Source organism: Aspergillus undulatus (genome assembly GCF_047715775.1).
Source record: "Aspergillus undulatus strain CBS 261.88 unplaced genomic scaffold BDV17scaffold_41, whole genome shotgun sequence".
In the NCBI taxonomy this organism is placed as follows: domain Eukaryota; kingdom Fungi; phylum Ascomycota; class Eurotiomycetes; order Eurotiales; family Aspergillaceae; genus Aspergillus; species Aspergillus undulatus.
The window spans coordinates 126,961-147,623 of record NW_027396645.1 but is presented as its reverse complement, the minus strand read 5'-3'; the positions used below and the strand labels follow the sequence as shown (position 1 = coordinate 147,623).

The 20,663-nt window shown below is 50.1% G+C and overlaps 7 protein-coding genes across 7 annotated transcripts; 3 read left to right on the top strand and 4 right to left on the bottom strand.

Annotated features, from left to right (window-relative positions):
* Positions 1-1,913: 1,913 nt before the first annotated feature.
* BDV17DRAFT_299675 (glycoside hydrolase family 5 protein) lies at positions 1,914-3,203 on the bottom strand (the record flags this gene model as incomplete). The annotated part of the gene is made up of 6 exons (XM_073763923.1): positions 1,914-2,440; positions 2,503-2,600; positions 2,664-2,728; positions 2,788-2,937; positions 3,013-3,071; positions 3,122-3,203. The coding sequence occupies 6 exons, from the start codon at positions 3,201-3,203 to the stop codon at positions 1,914-1,916; spliced, it is 981 nt and encodes a 326-aa protein (XP_073613431.1).
* Positions 3,204-4,042: 839 nt separating this feature from the next.
* On the bottom strand, positions 4,043-7,784 carry BDV17DRAFT_269109 (tRNA (34-2'-O)-methyltransferase regulator RTT10). Its single transcript, XM_073758545.1, has 3 exons — positions 7,709-7,784; positions 4,965-7,655; positions 4,043-4,917 (listed from the first exon to the last, which is right to left on the bottom strand). Exons 1-3 carry the CDS (start codon positions 7,724-7,726, stop codon positions 4,183-4,185), a joined length of 3,444 nt encoding a protein of 1,147 aa, XP_073613430.1. The 5' UTR covers positions 7,727-7,784; the 3' UTR covers positions 4,043-4,182.
* A 90-nt stretch (positions 7,785-7,874) lies between these two features.
* Positions 7,875-11,680, top strand: BDV17DRAFT_151242 (ssDNA endodeoxyribonuclease RAD2). Its single transcript, XM_073754488.1, has one exon. It carries the CDS (start codon positions 8,012-8,014, stop codon positions 11,447-11,449), a length of 3,438 nt encoding a protein of 1,145 aa, XP_073613429.1. The 5' UTR covers positions 7,875-8,011; the 3' UTR covers positions 11,450-11,680.
* Positions 11,681-12,340: 660 nt separating this feature from the next.
* BDV17DRAFT_151255 (Eisosome component PIL1/LSP1 family protein) lies at positions 12,341-13,837 on the top strand. Its single transcript, XM_073754489.1, has 4 exons — positions 12,341-12,661; positions 12,725-12,858; positions 12,907-13,090; positions 13,143-13,837. The coding sequence occupies exons 1-4, from the start codon at positions 12,544-12,546 to the stop codon at positions 13,754-13,756; spliced, it is 1,050 nt and encodes a 349-aa protein (XP_073613428.1). The 5' UTR covers positions 12,341-12,543; the 3' UTR covers positions 13,757-13,837.
* Positions 13,838-14,930: 1,093 nt separating this feature from the next.
* On the top strand, positions 14,931-17,967 carry BDV17DRAFT_269106 (putative kinesin light chain). Its single transcript, XM_073758544.1, has 2 exons — positions 14,931-16,225; positions 16,286-17,967. The coding sequence occupies exons 1-2, from the start codon at positions 15,205-15,207 to the stop codon at positions 17,827-17,829; spliced, it is 2,565 nt and encodes an 854-aa protein (XP_073613427.1). The 5' UTR covers positions 14,931-15,204; the 3' UTR covers positions 17,830-17,967.
* Positions 17,968-17,989: 22 nt separating this feature from the next.
* BDV17DRAFT_269105 (uncharacterized protein) lies at positions 17,990-18,212 on the bottom strand. Its single transcript, XM_073758543.1, has one exon. It carries the CDS (start codon positions 18,187-18,189, stop codon positions 17,998-18,000), a length of 192 nt encoding a protein of 63 aa, XP_073613426.1. The 5' UTR covers positions 18,190-18,212; the 3' UTR covers positions 17,990-17,997.
* Positions 18,213-18,411: 199 nt separating this feature from the next.
* BDV17DRAFT_283184 (putative Rho-associated protein kinase) lies at positions 18,412-19,188 on the bottom strand (the record flags this gene model as incomplete). Its single annotated transcript, XM_073760315.1, has 1 exon — positions 18,412-19,188. The coding sequence occupies one exon, from the start codon at positions 19,186-19,188 to the stop codon at positions 18,412-18,414; it is 777 nt and encodes a 258-aa protein (XP_073613425.1).
* Between the last annotated feature and the right edge of the window lie 1,475 nt (positions 19,189-20,663).

The window sequence follows — 20,663 nt, the reverse complement described above, 5'->3', positions numbered from 1 at the left end:
CATAGTTTTCGAGATGTCCCAACGTTTTGGTATTTCTGTTCGGTTGCTGAGGGAGGGTTTACTCAGGGTTCTCCGGGTGTGTTCTTTGTCTTCCCCTGCTGGGTAGCGTGCTTGGACCCTCGTATCTCGACGAGCCAAGCTTTCTGCAAGATTCGGCAGACTTAAGCGACGATCTAGATCTGGCTGCAGTGGCGGACGAAGTCCAGGCCCTGTCGGCCATTCTTGCACCCTGCTCCAACTTCGCTAGTGCCGCGGTGGAGTTGTTGTCCTGACTCGCGTGTTTTCCTCTTCATAAGGAACTCACAGTCTCACGATACCTTTTTGCTCAGCTGTCTTCCTTCCCTCTTCATTCACTCGTTACAATGCGGTGGACTGTTGGACTGGTAGCCCTAATTGCCAGCGCGGTGGCACTGCCCAGCCCTCGCAAGCCAGGCGCTTGTCGCCCTCAAGACCCTATCTTTACCCTGCTGCGTGGAGAATAGGACGCAGTTCCTTTTTGCTGTCACTTGCTGGATACTCTATTGCAAACAATCACCCAGACGAAAACGGTAGAGCCTGTCCCTGTGACACTCGAAACTGCCGAGACCGTTCGCGATGAATACAGCGGCACAACCATCTCGACCGAATTCAAGGAGCCCACCACTACCACCATCACCAGCCATGCAGCAGACACCGGGCTTGTTACGCTCACTAGTTCCTACACCGCGACCGTCACCGATGTGTCGACCAGTTTCCTTACTGAGCAGGTTCTGGTGACCTCCACCAGCTCGCTGACCAGCTTCTTCACGGACTCGCTTGCCAGTCTGATCACTCGCTTTACGACGACTACCATTACGGACTGGACAATCGAGACTAGCACTGAGATTGAGTTAGTGCAAGGCCTGAATACCCCCTACGCATTGAACCTATGGGTGCCCACGAGCGGGTCAAACATCTATCGATCTCCCAAATAATCCCCACTGTCCCTGGCCGCATCTACAATGTGCGGTTCAACCACCTCACCACAGGCGGAAATACGCAACCTATTTTGCAGTGCCGTGTTTATATCGGTTGCCTCGAGCATGTCGATCAGTATCGCACAGAATCAGGGCCGCTGGGTATAGGGTTCTTTTAATTTTCCGGCTACGGGTGTCACTACGGGCTTTAAGTGTGAGCTTACTACGAATGTGCCGGCTTCGGTTTATATTATTGGATTTGAGACGATTTTGCCTTGTTAGTTGTTGGGGTTTTGTTTGAATATCTGGGCTGGGACGCGGTCTGGTTGTTTGGTGTATTCCGTACATAGATATTCTACCTTCCCAGCAAAGATTACGTCCATGGGCGTACCGTCAAGCCCAAACAGGGGACGGGGAAGTATATAACTATGCCTAATCAATTATCTCGCTTTTCGCAACATAATATAATATAATATGTTTCAATCATTCTTGTTGTCTCACCTTTCTCCATTTCCAATCCATCCTCTTCTTTCCCTTTCAGTTTTCTCCATGTCTTACATCATGCATGAGGTACATTATGTACAAGAGGATTCAACTAAGAGGCAGCTACCTGAACTCCACGTATGTATTATACTGATGATAATTATACAAGCAGAACTATTAATACCTGACGGGACAATATAGAAAGAGCGGCGATTGCATCCGACGGGCATTACTTGAGTTCAATTTGCTCGATTACAATTCCAATTCCAATTTTACTCACGAGCTGGGCAAAGTATATGCATATGGACATTCTGTCTCCCCATCTCAATCTCTATTTTGCATGGGGCAATAGGGTTGGTGACCATTCTTCAGCAACTAGCCTTTTATTCCCTTCCATCTGCACAAGACTACCGATACTCGACATCGTGATACACAACTTTAAACCGAACTAGGTAAAGAAAAGTCGCGCTTGTCACCGTAAGGCGAGAACAACCCTTACCCCAAATACCCCTGCAACGTCCCCAAGTAAGCCCCATACGCAACCCCACTCGGCGGCTCAATACTATACATATAATTCGCCCACCAAGGCCCAGCAGCCCACCACAACGCCCCTAGCCAAACCTCACTATCCGCGCTCAACGCATCAAGCAATCCCGTCACAGCAGCCTGGCAGACATTGTTGTTCCCTCCGGCGAATTCCCCAAGTATGCCTACCTTCCCATTATCCTTCAGCCACTGCGTGGCACTCGCCACGCGTTCAGACCCAATGCTCTCAGAAACACAGGACACAGATGTCCCCGATCCATCGGAGTCAAGGTACTGGTGCATTTCGTAGACGATGTTATCAAGTGGGTCGGTGAGGGCCTTGAGGTTGTCGTTTACGTCGACCCACGTCCAGGCGCCGGACCAGGAGTTGCCTTCGACGAAGATTGGTTGGGTTGCGCCTGTGGACCGGATTCCGTCGATGGCTGCTTGGTTTAGGTTTAGGACTAGGGTTTGGTCCATTGTGTGGTATTCGTTGTCTATCCATCTCTCGTTAGCTTTTGACAAGTTGGTTGGAAACGAAATCGGAAAGGGAGCGTACTCGTGTCGAAAATAACGTTGGCGTTGTCGACGAATTGCTCTGCGACGTTTGTCCACCACGTTTGGAAGTCGGAGGGGGTGGAGATGATTTCGTTGTTGCTATTCTCCGTCAGTACATTTCACTCTATGCGTACGTAGAATGGAAGAAGGGCGCATAAGTACAATCGACCATAGTTATGCGGGTCCAGAATAGCAAATGCGCCTGCATCCGTGACATAATTGACGGTCTGGAAGGGAAAATATCTGTCAACGAGTATCAAGGTAGATCTGTTTTGGGAGAAAATACCTCCGTCAAATTCGCCAAATACCCCTCGTCAAACGCCCCCGTGATCTCGGGCGTCAGACGCTCCATCTTGAACTGGATCCGGAACGTGTTGAAGCCATCCGCGATGAGGGTGGAGATGCTTGATGGGTCGGGGAAGATATACTCCTTGCCCTAGTTCGATGTTATCAGTACGACTTTGAACCGGTCTAGGTAGCTAGTTGAGGTAGGATATGGTTAGGTAAATACCCATTCACCAGGAAGCGTATCCTCGCCAAATTCAGCGCCGGCTTGGTTGGTGCCGAAGTCTTCTTGGGTCAGCTGGCATATTTTTAATGAAAGGGTAAATGGTACTGACATTGGAAGGTAGCGCGCTTTTTGAGCTGGGGGGCTGCCAGGGCGGTGCTGGCCGCTAGGGCTAGAAGGAGGGCGTTCTTCATGGTCAAATCAGCAGCAGGAACCGAATTGGTATACTGAAGACTGGGGATCGAACATGGACATGGAAGCCACCTTATTGAACCTGGTGTGGACAGTATTATATGGATGCTTCCTGGCAATTCCAGTCCCGATTCAGAACGGACTCTGTGGAGGGGGGTGTCGATCGGCAGTTTGCTTGCCACCTTCCACCTTCCCCGTATTGCATAACAGCCAATTGACAAGCTAGGAAGATGTCAGGGCAAAGCAAAGGAAGATGGCCAATGGCGGCAACTCGGACCGCGAGCACGAGAGATGAAACGTAGGTACATGAAACATTCACTCTGTATGTACAGCCGTGCCAACTTCGGTAGTTGATCGACCTCCGCATTTTTTCAGGTACCGTCCGGCTTGCATTAGTCTGAAGAAGTGGCCCTGAGTTCAAGGCATTTAGTGCTCCTTCATCGGTTAAGCAATGCAGGTACCTGGGTACGAACTAGCTACTTAACCCTAGCCCTATTGTACCGTAAGGGAGATGGCATCCTCTCGAGCCAAAATATTCCAGTCCACTCTCTTGAACTACCGATAAAGTCAATCGAATGGTCAATGAACCTTCCCTTTCCGGAATTGTAGTCCGGCATCGTTATGGAGGTTTCGATGTAGGAGGTGGCGTGCTGTCAACTCAGAGACGGTGCCCCGGTTTGATGCCTCATTCGCCACGGCGGTAGCACCTGCTGATCAGCGGAGAAGTTTAGTGAATATATTAATGACCGTGAGTTCCAAGTTCCGACCACGGACAGCGACGCGAGGGGGTTGTGAAGATGTCGTGGGGGGGAAGGGGGGGGGGGACAACTGAGGAAACTCCTGGAATGAAACGCCGGGAGAGTCTAACCATTTTGGCCACGGACGACGTACATGGAGAACGCAACCATCTGACAATTTCCAAACGTGTAACATCGAATACGTGACCTCTATTCTATATACAAGTCTAAACCTCTCTACCTACTAAAGCCCAACCGTGAACAACTCCATCCCAACCCCACAAACAAGCAACTTCGTCTGCCCCTCATCCCTTACAATATCCAGACACGAGATATCCGCTACGGGACTATACCGGTCCAGCACATTTTGCACCTCCAAATTCTCAAGTGTCGGTCTCGCGCCACTGCTCATGTCAACCTCCACCCGCCACATCTTAACGCGGTGGTCATTCCCCGATGACGCAAAGGTAAACTGCGCCTTTCCGTCGCTGATAGTGATGGACTGCTCGATTGCCTTGACGGCGTTGACGGATGCCGTGTGTGCGTCTGGTATTGTGATTGTTGACGCGCGGGGCTCGGTGTCTTGAAGATCGAGTTCGGCATGAAGGAGTGAGATTGTGACGGCGTTGTCGTCGCCGCCGGAGAGGATAAGTGTAGTTGTATCTGAAACACGGACCAAGTCGATAGTTTTGATGCTGTTTGAGTGGATGGGGTGTCTGGTTTCGCAGGCGATGGTTTCTTCTTGGAGGGAGGTTGTGAGTGGTTCTTTTAGGGATAATGTCGGGGTGAGGTTGTAGTAATTTTCTAGGACGGTTGTGATGTCCCAAAGTGTGAAGTGGCCGTCGGTTGAGGTGGTGATTAGGCACAGCGAGGATGTGCTCTGGAGAAAGCGCACTTGCGTTAGGCAGTTGCTTGTGTATGTGCCGCTTGCTAGGAGGGTGAAGTGGCTGTCTTCGTTGGCGCATGAGACGTGGAAGACCTGAGTTCGATTAGCCGAAGTTCATTCTTTAAAGCCGGCTGGCTTACCTTGATCGTAGAGTTGGAGTATACCAGACAGAGCAGAAAGCTAGCTTCAGCCTGCCCGTCCTCCACCTCCAACAGGTCGAAACATGTCACTCGGAGTTCCGACTTGGGGTGGCTCTTTGGACACCACCCCTGTAAAGCCGCAGACAGACCAAAGACTGGAATCGAGCTAATCTTCCAGAGGAAGAAATCCTCCATCGCGCTACTCGTAAACAAAAACCTCCCGTCCTTCGACCAGGCGATATGCTGTGGTGCGGAGTCATGCGCTGTAAGGACGCGGATACACTCCAGTGCGCCCCATGGACCTGTCCTTGACGGCGATCCCGGCGTGAAAATACGCAGCGTTGTGTCCTCGGATCCGGTGACGATTAGGGGTTTTCCGTTAGACTGTTGATACGTCCCTAGTGCCCTGGTCTCCCTTCCATGTACTCCAGCTCGTATTGACCTTGTCAGGCGTGTGCTGATATGAGAAGCATTGAGCCCACTCCGGGACCAGAGAAGGAGACCCTCTTCTGGTCTTTCACTGCTCGGTTGGAATGCCCAGCGTCGGTGTGCACCGCCGCAGTGTACCTTTGCCACCTCAGATTGAGTAGACTCGTTCCAGACGACAAAGCTCATGCCTCCGAAGCCGTAGAGCATGAGCTCTTGAGAGGATCTGTCGATGTACGCGCCCTCAATGTGGAACCCTAGCGTCGTGGGAGTGTGCAGGGTGCGTAAGGAAACGGGCTCTTCGGCGCTTTCGGTTATTTCCAGGACATTGACGCGGTAGGTCCCATCCCGGCCACAGGTCAGGAAGTACGGCGATGGCGCTGCTGCGGGGGAGAGCGATGTGAATGGAATAATTCTGGTCAGACCTTCTTTGCTATGAACTCTAAAGACCTTGAGTAGCGGCCGGAGATCGCCGGTTGTTTCTTTTCTGTACACGGCAAGCGAGCCATATCGCGTTCCAATGGCTATATACTCATCGTTATGGATTAGTGAGGTGGATGCAACGTCGAAGCCTGCCGGAACATGCACCGTCGCCTTTTCCACGCGAGGCTCTGCGTTGGGTGTGAGATTGATGTGGAACAGTTCCGTGATTTCAGGGTTCATATATGTTGTGAGAAATGTTATGACCGTTGATGATGCATCAGAGTGATAGTCATAGATGTGTAGAGCAACTGGGCGTTGTCCAACTGATATAATGCCAGTCAGTGACTTCGCTTCGTAGTTAAAGAGCCGAATAACCCCTTGCTTGTTTCCGATGAGGGCAACGCCTTGAGATGGCAAGCCTGCAAACGCGCAGTAGGAGCCGAGGTCCTCCTCGACGAACAATGTTTCGCTTGCGATGTGTCGGTCAACAGAATTCGCAGATTCAACACGTCCTAATTGAACCTCGCCAATTGTAGTGATTGCAATGAAGCACTCTGGGGAGACAAATCCAAATGCCCTCATTGCGGATTTAGCACCCTTGGTGTCCTCTGAGCCTGGTGTGACTGGGATGCGGGTGGTCCAGTTAGGGCAAACTAACTGCCCATCCTCCTGAACGAGCTTAAACGTCCTGACAGCTCCGTCGTTTCCTCCGGTGTAGACTTCCGTTTCCGCGCCAGTAGTGTACATCGCGAGAGACCAAATATGCTTGCCATTGTGGGGACGGAGAGTACATGTGTTGGTGAGTTTGAATTCGGGCTTCTCCGATGGCTGCCAGCTGAGTTCCCACAGCAAGCAATGTACATCTTCCCCGCGAGAAATCAGGCTAATTTTGTGCACGTCAGACCGTTCAGCGACGAAGTCAACGCCCCAGATCCGAGCTCCATGGCCAAATGCGGTAGCGACGCATGACTCCGAGTTCAGTTCTTCGTCCTCCGCGTGCCCGAATCCAGTGGATCTCAATTCAAACCCATCTGTTGAATAAGCCGAAGGTTCGTCTGGGGAGGCATGCTCGCAGTCTGATATATCCCAGACTCGGACCGTCCGATCGTCGCTGCAACTAGCCAATAACCTTCCTGAACGGTCACCATGAAGATTAGGGATCTCAGAGGAAATCTCGACGTCGAATATAGACCCTTCGTGGCCGGTGAAAAAGTGGTGTATCGAGCCCACTGCGTCAGCGGCAGAGCCTTGGTTGCCGCGAATGAAGCATGACCAGACAATGATCTCGCCGAAGACCGTTCCAGCGGCGACTAGGAGATTTGAAGGAGTAACTGGGACGATTTGAGCCGAGTATAAAACAGACTTGACGCTCACAGCAAGTTGCCGTAGGTGCAACGTCTGGTCATACCTTGACGAAGCATCTTCCACCACGGACATGCCCAAGACGGCGTTGTGTGCCGTCACCAGATACGCAGCACTGCCATCTGTCTGCGAACATCCTGCCAGAATCCAATCCGGAGCCGCATATTCAGCACTAGCAATAGACAGTGACACGACATACTCTTCGCTTGAGCCCGTTGTTGAGAGGTTCAAGTCAATCAGTCTCAATGATTCACCTCCCCAGACTACAAGCCGGACATTGTGGGTTCCCGCCTCTTGCTCATTTCGGAGGACAGCGTAACCGTGAACGTGATTTCTCTTGAAGGCTCTTACAAAGCTCAGCACTTTTCCGCTTGGTTCCTCAATCAGACGCGCAAATGTTCCTTGGCCCACAAGAACGAGCTTCGCCCCTCCAAGATCAAGTATCTTGAGCGCGGTGACTGGGAGGTAAGCATCAATATGCTGGTATCGGTTAGCGCAGAACGGGGCAGATTTGGCAACAGTAGATAACCAACCTCGAGCGTAGAAAGCATCTCTAATACCAAGGAGCCACATGGACTCGCCTCCAAGAGTCAATCGCGCAGCAAAAAGTCGACGATCCCCCCGCATACAAAAGATCAAATCTCACGATAAGGATTAGGTAATCTCTTATCGGTAGCTGCCACGTGACAGCGCGCTCTCGTGTTCGGTGGCGGCGGGGAGTCACTCTGCCTGTTCGAGGCTACAGCACGTCATTGCAATCAACTGCTGCCTCGGACTCGATGCTTTGGCATGTCTTCTGATCCTTCCGCACACTCCTTCTCTGCCTCTAGGCCGCCATGGGTGTCCAAGGACTCTGGACAATCGTCCAACCCTGCGCCCGACCCGTGAAGCTCGAGACCCTCAACCGGAAACGATTAGCGGTCGATGCGTCCATCTGGATTTACCAGTTTTTGAAAGCCGTCCGCGACAAGGAAGGAAACGCTCTTCGGAACTCACACATTGTCGGATTCTTTCGCCGGATATGCAAGCTCCTCTATTTCGGAATCAAACCCGTCTTCGTCTTCGACGGTGGCGCCCCGATCTTGAAGCGACAGACTATTGCGAATCGAAAGAAAAGACGCGAAGGTCGCAGGGAAGATGCGGTACAAACGGCGAGTAAGTTGCTTGCAGTGCAGCTGCAACGAACTGCCGAGCAAGAGGTGGCCAAGCGCAAGAGCCGGTCGCACCAGGAGGACGAGGAGGCAGTTCCAGACAATCCGGTTTATGTCGAGGAAACGTTCATGACGGAGAAACAGAAGCAGCAGGGTCGGACGTTCAGGAGGAAAGACGCTTATCATCTACCCGATATGCAGGTTTCACTTCAGGAAATGGGTGCTCCTAACGACCCGCGCATCATGTCGCAGGAAGAGTTGGAAGAATACGCGCGACAGTTTCACCAGGGCGAAGACATCAACCTCTATGATTTTTCCAAGATTGATTTCGATAGTCCATTCTTCCTTAGTCTTCCCGCTACCGATCGCTACAATATCCTGAATGCCGCGAGACTTAGAAGTCGCCTACGTATGGGATACTCCAAGGAACAGCTTGATACTATGTTTCCCGATCGCATGGCATTTTCCAAGTTTCAAATTGAGCGTGTGAAGGAAAGGAACGATCTCACGCAGCGTCTCATGAACATCAACGGTATGAACGGTGATGAGGCATTCTACGACTCCGGCCAGCGGATTGCTGGAGAACGTGGTAAGGAATACGTGCTTGTCAAGGATAACTCCGTCGAGGGCGGCTGGGTGCTGGGTGTTGTGGGTAATAAGGAAGGTCAGGAGGAGAAGCCAATCGATGTTGACCGATACTTCCACCACGAAATCGAGCCGGAGGTGGAGGAAGCCTCGGACGACGAGGGAGGCTTTGAGGACGTGCCTATCGAGGGTCTCAATCGTCTTCCGAGGCTTCCATTCCTCCAGCCAGGTGTGCTTGACGACTCGCTAAGACAGCAACGACCCGTCGAAGAGCAAGATCCAGAACCCGATTCTCTCTTTGTCCAAGACCACAACCAAGATCTTCTGCACCGGAATCGTGCCGTTGATGATGTTTTTGAGGGCGCAACAGCAAGCGATGATGAAGACCTTCAGAAAGCGATCGAAATGTCTTTACAACCGAAGGATCACAAGGACCATGATAAGGACATGCCAGAAATACCAGTCAACCGAATCGCATCCCCGCCACCTCTGAATCAAGCAGCAAATGAATCTGTTGAGAGTGACGACGACCTGGATTTCGCAGCGGCTCTGGCACAGTCGAAGCGGAGCAAGCAACCTAAACCTGCCGCAACTCATTCTTTCGAGGGCCCACTGCCATTTGAAACGCTCAAGCCCAAGAAGCCTCTGAACACGAGAAAGCCACCGCAAGAAGTCGATCCCAACGCAGGTGGGTTTGAAAGGGAGCCTTCCACGAAAGTCAAGGAGAACGTACCCCTACCGCCGTGGTTCTCTGGACAGCAACAAAATGCTGAATTCATTGCTGATCAGCCTGACAACGAGGCTTTGGAGAATTATCGCGACACAGTTATGACGCCGGATCATATGTTCTTGCGAGAGCACCGATCGCCCAGTGTCATAGACGTCGACCAATCTCCTGAGAACAAGGTTATTGATCTCGACCCAGAATCGCCGCGTGAACCCGTTGCTGAAGCCACCTCGGCTCGCACCGCAGCCGCGGAAGGCGAAGAACATCCCCAACCTGCGGAGACTCGATTGGCTGATACTCAAGCATCGGACTCTGTCGAAGGCGAACCGGATACATACGAATGGGAAGCAACTGACGATGAGAAGGCTAAGCGCTCTCATTCACCAGCGTTTGGAGATGTGAGCGTACAGCCACAAAAATTTGCCACTGTTTCCGACACTGAAAAAGCTGAGCGGTCTCCTTCGCCCGAGTTCGAGGATGTCCCAATGCAAACAGCAAAACTTGTGGATGCTATAGACACTGAGAAGGCGGAGAAATCCCCTTCACCAGACTTTGAAGACGTTACGATGCAACCTGACATCCCTTCCAATCAGGCTCTGCACAGTCAACTCGAGCTCAATCAACCAATTAACATCGACGATGAAGGCTTTTCAGATCCAGAAGACGAAGAGCTCATGAGGCAGCTTGCGGCTGAGGGTGAGGAGCACGTTCGGTTTGCGGCAACTCTCAACTCAACATCACAGAATGAAGCGTTTGACTATGAGCAAGAACTCAAGCAGCTACGATCACAGCAGAAGAAAGATCGCAGGGATGCAGATGAGGTCACCCAAATCATGATCACGGAATGCCAGCAGCTGTTGAGTCTGTTTGGACTACCGTACATCACCGCACCCATGGAGGCGGAGGCCCAATGCGCGGAGCTGGTCTCCTTGGGGCTTGTGGACGGCATTATTACAGATGACAGCGATATCTTCCTTTTCGGTGGAACCCGTGTTTACAAGAATATGTTCAACCAGAGCAAGTACGTCGAGTGCTACCTGACTACGGACCTGGAGAAGGAGTATGCTCTCCATCGAAGGAAGTTGATCAGCTTCGCACATCTGCTCGGAAGCGACTATACCGAGGGCATTCCCGGCATTGGGCCTGTAACAGCCTTGGAGATCCTGACTGAGTTCGGCGCTCTTGAAGAATTCCGCGACTGGTGGACTCAGGTTCAGACAGGAGTCGATATGTCGAGCAGCGACCATTCGGCGTTTTACAAGAAGTTCAAGAAGCAGGCGACAAAGATATTCTTGCCGCCTACATTCCCCGATACTCGAGTCGATACGGCTTACCTTGAGCCAGAAGCGGACAGGGATCCGTCGGCTTTCCAATGGGGCGTGCCTGATCTACATGGACTGCGAACCTTCTTGATGGCGACCATCGGCTGGTCTCAGGAACGTACCGATGAAGTTCTTGTGCCCGTTATTCGGGATATCAACCAACGAGAACAAGAGGGAACCCAGAGCAACATTACGAGCTTCTTCAGCGGCCCTCAAGGCGCGGGTGCATTCGCCCCACGCGTCCGATCCGGCGGCCAGAGTAGAATGGAGAAAGCTTTTGGTCGTTTACGGCGAGAAGCTGAAGCCGGCTCTGGTCAAAGTGCAGAAGATGCCGGTGGCGAGATAGACACCCCTCAGGACCAGGCTCCTCGGTCCCGTCGGAAGGGCAAGGGTGCCAAGCGGGGAGCGGCGGCAGACAACGGCGAGGGCATGAATGGTGACGATACGACGACCAAAAGGAGAAGAGGTCGCAAGGCAGCAAAGATATAGAGATATATAAAATTTATGTAATATTATACCTGTTGGAGTACCTGCTATTGGCCCACCATTCGTCACGGTTACATGAAGCCAAGTGTGAGTGTGCGATCTGGATGGACGAACTGCGGATCGATCGCCCGCTATGGATGCGAGATAGATTGCATTCTAAATAAGCTTAGTCTTGATATTCAGGTCCAGATTCTTGGATTTGGATTTTGAGATTTGTGATTTCTTGACCGTTTCACATTCCATACATAACCCATACAGATATATCCCATCATGGTTTCAACACTGTTCGCCTTGCGACAATTACTCCTCATACTGTAGACAATATCTCCTCCCCAGCAAGGTCAGAATTGTCAAAGAGATCGACTTGTTCCCTGATCTTGGGATGATCTCACCTGTGCTGATCACTGTTCTAGTTGGCGAACCCCTTTTACTGGGCACGATCTATGATATCATCGAGCGGGCCCTATGACGTATCGGAGATTGCATCCTAGCCTCAATGTTGCAGTCGCGCATTCCTGGTGCATAAAAGCTGTCGTCCCCTATGCGATCGCTGCGGTTCCTCCATCGGAACCCAATTGCCCGCTCCACCACTCACAGCCTGCATCGGCTCCATCTTGCCAATCGCCGTCTTACATCGATCTCCCTCTTGCTGCACAGCCTCATCTCAGCGATTCCTTACTGAGCCCGTGACTTCCGAATCGAGCCTAGCCCCTCCTTGAGTCTCGACGTCACCGCTCCCTCTTCCCTTGTTCTGCTTTCTCTTCTCCATCTTCACCTGCCCTTCTCCAAGTCTCTGCTTTTTCCCTGAGCGTCATCTACTCAATTGCTTCGTCTGTTTCTCAGCAATCTCGCATACCCTCCCGGTTGCGGCTATATACCCTTTTCCGCCACATCCGCCGTGACCTCCTGATACCCGACGGTTCCTCCCACGTCACTTCTGCGCAAATCGGCTCACTCAAGGAACTCCTTTCCTCCAATCCGATCCCACAGCTCCAACCCCTCCTTTTTTTCCTCCTTCGTCCGCTTTCGCATTCCTCTATCCTTCCCTCGTCGATCCTCTTAGCTGTCGAGCTTTGATTTATTCCGGTCGATTCACAATGCATCGCACATACTCTATGCGCCAGTCGCGCCTGCCGACTGCCTCCCAAATCGAGAACCCTCCACCTCCATTATCCTCCACGAAGACGAACAGATGGATGGGGAGAGGTGGCATTGGTGAGTTTCTCTTGCCAGGATTATATGCAGTATTAGAGGACAGTGTGCTAACAATTTGTTCAGGACATGCCTTCCGTAAGAATGCCGCCGGCGCTTTTGGGCCCGACCTTGCGCGCAAGCTCTCCCAGCTTGTGAAGATGGAGAAGAACGTTATGCGCAGTATGGAGTTGGTTTCCAAGGAGCGCATGGAAACTGCGGTATGTTCCCGCGATCCGGGTCGGTCAGGCGAACGCTAATTGTACTAGCAACAACTCTCCATCTGGGGTGAGAACTGCGACGAGGATGTTTCAGATATCACGGATAAGCTGGGTGTCTTGCTCTACGAGGTCGGAGAATTAGAGGATCTCTACGTCGACCGCTACGACCAGTACCGTGTTACCATCAAGAGCATCCGCAACATCGAGGCTTCCGTCCAGCCCAGCCGTGACCGTATGTTATCAACCGCTGGCCTCGGGCTGTGAATGACACTGACTGTTTGTAGGCAAGCAAAAGATTACCGACGAAATCGCCAAGCTCAAGTACAAGGACCCCAACTCCCCCCGCATCGTCGTCCTCGAGCAGGAACTTGTCCGTGCCGAAGCCGAATCTCTCGTCGCTGAAGCGCAACTCTCAAACATCACCCGTGAGAAGCTCAAGGCCGCGTTCCAGTATCAATTCGATGCCCTTCGGGAACACTGCGAGAAGGTTGCCATCATTGCTGGCTACGGTAAACACCTGCTCGACCTCATCGACGACACTCCCGTCACCCCCGGTGAGACCCGCCAGGCTTACGACGGTTACGACGCCAGCAAGGCGATCATCCAGGACTGCGAGGATGCTCTCGCCAACTGGGTCACATCGAAGGCTTCCGTCAAGTCCGGCCTTTCTCAGCGTTCTCGTACGCTTTCTCAGCGCCACCGCGAGAACGTCCTCAAGAATCGTGAGAACGGCGTCGACCTGTCCACTCAGGACCAGCCCCTGCGGGGTGACCGCGACTCATGGGTAGCCGCCGACCAGCATCCTAGCTACCACCACGAAGATGACGACGCGGAGGCCGCCAGCGATCTCGGCGACGTCCGAGGCCGTGAAGAAGAGCGCGAGCCCGTCCCCGTCTAAACAACCAAACTACCCACGTAATTCTAATCAGACTGAGTGTCAAGTTACCGGTATACGATACATTGGTTAATCCCTTTGGTGCTCTTGGATTCCTTACATAATTCTGTACGAGTTGCCTTGTCCTTTACCCGTTCGATCCCTTAGGATCTTGGATCGACCTTGATGTTGATGGTTTACCTTTCTTTTCTTCTTCGTCCTCGGACTCTCCGTTCTTGGACTACTCTTTTACCTACTACTCCACTTATTTACTTACCCATGAATTCCGATAATGCTTATTATATACCTCTTTCTGTGTCCTTCCTTCTTTCTCATAACCTGAAATAATCACCAACTTGCAGACTAACTCGATATGGTTCGTTTTCTATGGTAGCGGGCTGCGATGCGATACCTTGGTGTCCACTCGGCGCAATACAGAGGGGCCCGGATACCCGGCGTGGGAGTGCTCTTTGAATTTGGTTGACAATTTACTTAACAAATAACAATGAAATGATTAAGCACTATAATATCAAACCCAAACAGCGAACCATCCCATCGGTAGAAGACTAACCCCACCAACACCATGTATGTCCTTTATGTCCATATCATACTGCCCAAACGACGGAATTGAATTCCAGTTATTAGTGTTTCCGAGAAAAAATAAACAAGGAAAAAAAAAAAAAAAGAAGTATCTTACGGTATCATTATCTACCTGTCCATTGATTAATATTCACGTACGCAGTACTCAGCCCGGCCTGAGCTGGAACGCATTCAACTATAATGTGCGTCTGGAAATCAATCCACATACGAGTGTGACATCCGTATCTAGGTACAGTGCCTTGCACAACCGCCCTGCCCACCTGAAACTCTCCTAGTTAATTCCCAAACCCTCAACTAAATTGTACTAGTACTCATACGGTTAGTAAATAAATTCGCTTGGCAAGCGAGGACACTTTTTCTGTAATTTCCAACAATCTCAGCCTGGCCCAACCGTTGCGTAAGATTTCCTTATAGTACGTGACTGCTTAGTCTAATGTAGCTCAACAGCGGGGAGTGTTAGAGGCTTTTGTGCAAACACGACAAATGGTGGGGACTTGCTGACTCACTATGCGAATCCCGGCGGGAAGGGACGAGCCGTTCTCCACGCCAGTCTGACTCGAATTTGGCCATAGGGATTTCCTACTCACTCGATCATGCCTTTTGAAAAAGCCTATAAAGTTATATCTTACTGGCTGATTAAGAAAACGATGTAATAAAAGCCTCCGGGCTGCTCCTTCTTGGGCGGCTATTACTCCCCTTTGGTTGGCGAGACAAGCACGAGGCTGTGGATATAAAAGGCCGCCTCAGCTCTCCAACGACTTCAGCTTTGCTTACCCCCCCGTCTTCTGGCGTTGTTATTAAGACTTTGACACAACAAACCTCTATATAGCTCTGTTCACATTCTCCGATAACCTGTGCTACTCTAAGCTAAAATGCGACCGAAAAGCCGCAACGATTTTACGATCGCGATTATCTGCGCCCTTCCTCTCGAGGCGGAAGCTGTCGAAGCCCTTTTTGATAAATGTTATGACCGGCTGGGAAAATACTATGGCAAACACCGAGGCGACACAAATGCATATATAAATGGACGGATTGGCAGGCACAATGTAGTGCTATGCTACATGCCAGGAATGGGTAAAGGAAGTGCAGCAAGTGTTGCCTCCAGCCTGCAATTTAGCTACACGGGTATCGAGCTTGCTCTGGTTGTTGGTATCTGCGGAGGTGCCCCACCGCCGCCGAACTACGAAGAGATATTCCTTGGCGATGTGATTATTAGTGATTCAGTGATTGAATATGACTTCGGCAGGCAATACCCTGGTGGGTTTCAACGAAAGACTGGCCTCAAGGACACGCTAGGCAGGCCAGGTCGAGAGATTCGGACACTTTTAAATGGCCTTCGTGCGGAGAATGCCCGCAGTGAACTTCAGAATCAGGCGCAGCAATATCTTTATACCCTTCAACAAACAGGGACCAAGTGGTATCATCCAAGGCTCAATGATATGCTTTTTAAGGCCTCCTATCTTCATAAGCACTCCCATTATGCTTCTTCGGCTAGGTGCTCCTGTTTCGGAACCGACTCGCCTGATCAAATTTGTGAGGACGCGTTAGGGAAGGATTGCGACGAACTTAATTGTGACAAAGGCCAACAAATCCGATGTCGAGAGTTCTCGGAAGAAGCCATCCAGACCTCTATATATATCGGGCCAGTTGCTTCTGCCGACACGGTCATGAAGTCTGGACAGTATCGTGATGAAATTGTCAGAAAAGAGAGGGTTGTTGGCTTTGAGATGGAGGGGGCAGGGGTATGGGATAATATTCCGTGTATTATTGTCAAGGGCGTCTGTGACTATGCCGATAGTCACAAGAGCAAGTCGTGGCAAGCGTATGCTGCAGCGACTGGAGCATCCGCGGCGAAAGCTTTCTTGGAGTACTGGAAACCAACAAAGCATGAAGGTCAGTGAGTCCCTAACAGCAGAAGTTAATCTATAACAAATATCTTATTATATTTAACAGATGCGCGTAAAAACCGTCACTTGATGATCCCCTTTGGGAGGAATCCATGTTTTGTGGGCCGTCAGGACGAAATTCACAAATTGGAGGAATTAATTCTGATGCCTGGCGGAGACAACAAGCTCGCCATTACTGGGCTAGGAGGGGTTGGAAAGACACAAGTAGCTCTGGAGTTAGCATACCGCATGCGAGACAGAGATGCTACATGTTCAATCTTTTGGATCCCGTGCAATAGTCATGAAGCTGTTGAGCAGGCCTATATGGCTATTGCACAAATGGTAGGGATTCCGGATGTGAAACCAGCAAATGTGAAAGAGGATATCAAGGCTTACTTCAGCCACAAAGAAGGCAAATGGCTTCTGATCTTCGACAATGCAGATGATATAGAAATGTGGACCAAAGGAAGCAACAACACTCTGCCATTAAAGGACTTCCTCCCTTTTAACGACCAAGGCCATATCATCTTTACCAGCCGCAATCGAGAGTTAGCGGTGGATTTAGTATCCTCTTGCGTGATACATATCGGGGCGCTCGATAAAAAAACTGGCGTGGAGTTTCTAGAGCAGGCTCTGGTTCGCAAGGACCTACTTGATGATTCTCCTGCAGCGATTGCTCTGCTGGAGCAGCTTACTTTTCTTCCATTGGCTATCAGCCAGGCTACAGCATATATCAACAAGAAAGGTATAACAGTGTCTGATTACTTGATGCTTCTAAAGGAGCAGGAGTCAGATGTTGTGGAGCTACTTAGCAAGGATTTTGGTGATGATAGGCGCTACAAGGATATACAGAATCTTGTAGCCAAGACATGGCTTATTTCTTTCTATCAGGGTCAGAAGCAGGACCAACTTGCTGCTGAATATCTATCATTCATGGCTTGTTTCAATCCACGCAATATCCCACAAACCTTGCTTCCACGGTCAGGATCGAGAGTGAAAATGACTGATGCTCTTGGGCTTCTGAGCGCCTACTCTTTTATTACCGTCCAACCTGGGAATCGATTTATTACCCTTCATCGCTTGGTACATCTGGCAACACGAAACTGGATAAGGAATGAGGGACAATTTCCAGCCTACATAAGCAAAGCAGCAGATCGATTGAGCGAGATCTTTCCGAATAATAACCATACGAACCGACAGCTTTGGAGGGAATATTTACCACATGCCCTGTCCTTGTTAAGTGAGCGCGAGGTTCGCGAACAACAAGAGCAGTATATTGACTGTATAGAGAATGTGGGGAGCTGCTTGTACAGCGATGGGAGGTATAATGAAGCAGAAGAGCTAGAGGTGCAGGTAATGGAGACCCGGAAACAGGTGCTAGGGCCAGAGCATCCCTCTACTCTGACCAGCATGGGCAACCTTGCTTTTACTTGGGAGTCACTCGGAAATATCCCGGCCGCCTTAGCTCTGATGGGCAGATGTGTAGAGCTCCGCAACAAAGTCTTAGGCTCGGGCCATCCGGACACCATATCTTCCTCCAACACTCTTAAGGAGTGGGAAACAGCACACGACACCCGCCATGATCGTCCTACGCTACCTGTGCACGCTTAGTCTCCTCATCCAATTAATTTAGATACAAAATCTGTCAGAGGGACAAAACGTCGGACTTTCATGAACATTTTCCGGAGATAATAACGTGCGCTTGAGCCTTTGGATTCTACTGTACTTAAGTATAGGAATAATCAGTGGTTCAAGCTTAATCTAGATCTTCCGCCAGTGCTACAAAGTCCCTTCCTCTAAAATAATGGAAACTACAAAACAAAAGATCATGTAGAAAAACAACTGAAGCCATGGGGTTCGTTCAATAACGCGCAATATCTGGGGAAGTGGAGAGAAGACATCTTGAAATGGCAGATGGATTAGGCCGACGAATTTCTTTCTAATCATAGCTATTTCCCCCGTAATGTACATCACCCATTGCACCCTTGGAAATTTCTCGATCATCTTTCTTCTTTATTTATACTATTATTTTCTTTGTTAGGTCCGTCGGAAAGGAATTAACAGCCTCTCACGGTGGCGATAGTGAGACAATGGTATAGACTAGTTTGAGCAGTCCCAACTTAGAAGAGCAAACGTATTGGTCAAGTATAAGAAAAAGAATCACTCGGTGTCGGCGCTTTACCAACTAGCGCGTCATTCAAAAAGAAAGCCCTCATCCGCCGATCCAGCCAGCCATATTTGTAGATCCTGGAAAGCGTCCAAGTCGTTTTTCTCTAGCGAGATATCGACAGAAGGGTCGTGCCAGTGGTGGGTTCTTTTCGTTTCGGTATTGCGCAAGGACTCTCCGATATAACGACAGCTATCAAAATCAATGAGAATAAGCGTACCGTCTCTGTCAGCCATGATGTTTGCAGGGTTTATGTCGTTATGGACAAGCCCAAGCGAGTGGAGATGCTTGATAGCAGCCAAAATCCCTTCTAGACCACTTATCATATTCTCTCTCACTAGTTCGCGAGCACTTGAAAGAAAAGCAACCTTGCCCAGACGTTGAGGATTGGCTGTCTCAAGTAGCGTGGACGTGTATCGCTTGAAGCACAACCCGGAGACTCGACCATGAGTCTCATTATAGCCATAATAGGTCGCAATATTCGGATGGGGATGCTTGCGAAGGATTTCGCATGTTTCAACTTCGCGAGCGATTTGCTTTTCAAGATTTCCATTGATATACGCGAGGAGACTTGGTGTTTTCACATAGACAGCTGACCAAGCAGTACTCGTCTCTGGGCCTCTGTCCTCGGTTGGTATTTGCTGGACTTCCTGAAGATCCTCCAGCGTCTTCGGCAAATCCAATCGATTCATCCATTTCCCAGTATATAAAATGCCATCCTGCAAAACAAAAACCTGGACATAAGAAAATCTCATTTTGCCATCAATCCTATTAAAGGCCTCGTTCTTTTGTACAACTTCCATGTCAGGTGGAGTATCGGTTCTGGAAAGCTGTGTTGATAGAGACGTTGGTTGGCTAAAGGAAATTGCGGAGCTGGGCTTGATAAATTGCCTAGGATGGCTACTGCACGTGATTTTATGCGAGTGCTCTTGCCCTTTGAACTGCCTCTCTAGTAGTCAAGTATCGCAACACTCCTAGCTTCCGGCGCTGGTGTGCCAAATCAAGCGTAGGGGCTGGGATTCCCAAAAAAAAATCAAACCAATCTCGCCTCTACTCCGTACTGACACCTTTTCGCAGCAGCAGTGCTAGCTGCGGCGCTATAAAATTCGTGTTTATCAGATCTATCAAGAACGTCTCCGGAGCATCAGTGGTGGGATGGCGGCCTTTTCGGTGCTGGGGATTAGATTCGGGCAAATCGATCATCGAAAGATTTCAGGGTGCTTAAAAAGCCCATTGACTAGTTTTGGATGCTGCCCACTACAGTTGAACGAAACACTTCTCAACCTCCTCCCAACTTCGTTTCCCTCCTTCCCCACGGGCAAGTAGCCATTTGATATCTCAGTTATCCTATTTAGGCCGATATGCAACCGAGTCCTCGCAGTCTGGACTCATGCAATCCCAGGTTTCCTTGGGTGTACCAGGAGACACTGGGGACTAGTGACAGGAGTTGGTGATTTCGATTGGCTCTCGAACGCTCATCTGCGTATAGAGTCAATTTCAAGCTATCTACCTGGCTGATGTTTACAGGCTTACCGCGGGAGCTGGGGGGGGGGGTTATAGATAATACAAGAAATGAAGTATTTGAGGTTGATATTTGTTCGCATTGTCAGAATTTCCGCGTTCTTGGGCTCAGATTCTCGAATTGGAAAGTGAGCAAGATCCAGAAAAACGCGGTAGTAGCCGCGATATTTATACTTCGATCACGAACAAACTACCTTAGTGAATCTAGCCGAAGGAGGCTGCCAGGCACAATCAAATACGTCTGTCTTTCCATCTTGCTATACTAGAGACACGTAATCGTCAGTGAAGCGGGTAACCCTGTCATTTGCGGCTGTTCTAGGCTGGGGTCAGTCCTAACATGAACAAATCATCCGTACCTCGCCTTGCAGAGTGAAAGTTTCTCTTTAGAGAAACGTCTTCAGTGCTGGACCTGAAACCCATCGCGCTGGAGATAGTTGAGGGCTATGCCATTAAGAGGTATAGACGGTGACAGGTCGATAGATTTGATATGCCACCTCTGTATGTTCTTCTGGAGATCTTGCTATACTGATTGGGCTCTTGATGCATGAACTTAACTGCAAGCTTTACAATCGCATACGCAGAATATGGCCATATCTTTTCTACTTGAATACAAGAGAATAAGGTCTGATACAATACCCAGACCAGATATCATCCAGAGTCAATTTATCCCAGCAAACCTCCAATATAAAACATGTGTCGCCGCAAGACTATTACAAAAGCGCAGTTGCCATCCTAGCAAAATCCTTTATCCGCCTCA

Coding starts and splice junctions, on each gene's coding strand:
- BDV17DRAFT_151242 (XM_073754488.1), top strand. CDS start 8,012: ATGGGTGTCCAAGGACTCTGGACAATCGTCCAACCCTGCGCCCGACCC.
- BDV17DRAFT_269106 (XM_073758544.1), top strand. CDS start 15,205: ATGCGACCGAAAAGCCGCAACGATTTTACGATCGCGATTATCTGCGCC. Junction 16,226..16,285: donor GAAACCAACAAAGCATGAAG/GTCAGTGAGTCC, acceptor TATATTTAACAG/ATGCGCGTAAAAACCGTCAC.
- BDV17DRAFT_269105 (XM_073758543.1), bottom strand. CDS start 18,189: ATGTACATTACGGGGGAAATAGCTATGATTAGAAAGAAATTCGTCGGC.
- BDV17DRAFT_151255 (XM_073754489.1), top strand. CDS start 12,544: ATGCATCGCACATACTCTATGCGCCAGTCGCGCCTGCCGACTGCCTCC. Junction 12,662..12,724: donor GATGGGGAGAGGTGGCATTG/GTGAGTTTCTCT, acceptor CAATTTGTTCAG/GACATGCCTTCCGTAAGAAT. Junction 13,091..13,142: donor CGTCCAGCCCAGCCGTGACC/GTATGTTATCAA, acceptor GACTGTTTGTAG/GCAAGCAAAAGATTACCGAC.
- BDV17DRAFT_269109 (XM_073758545.1), bottom strand. Junction 4,918..4,964: donor ACTCCAACTCTACGATCAAG/GTAAGCCAGCCG, acceptor AATCGAACTCAG/GTCTTCCACGTCTCATGCGC.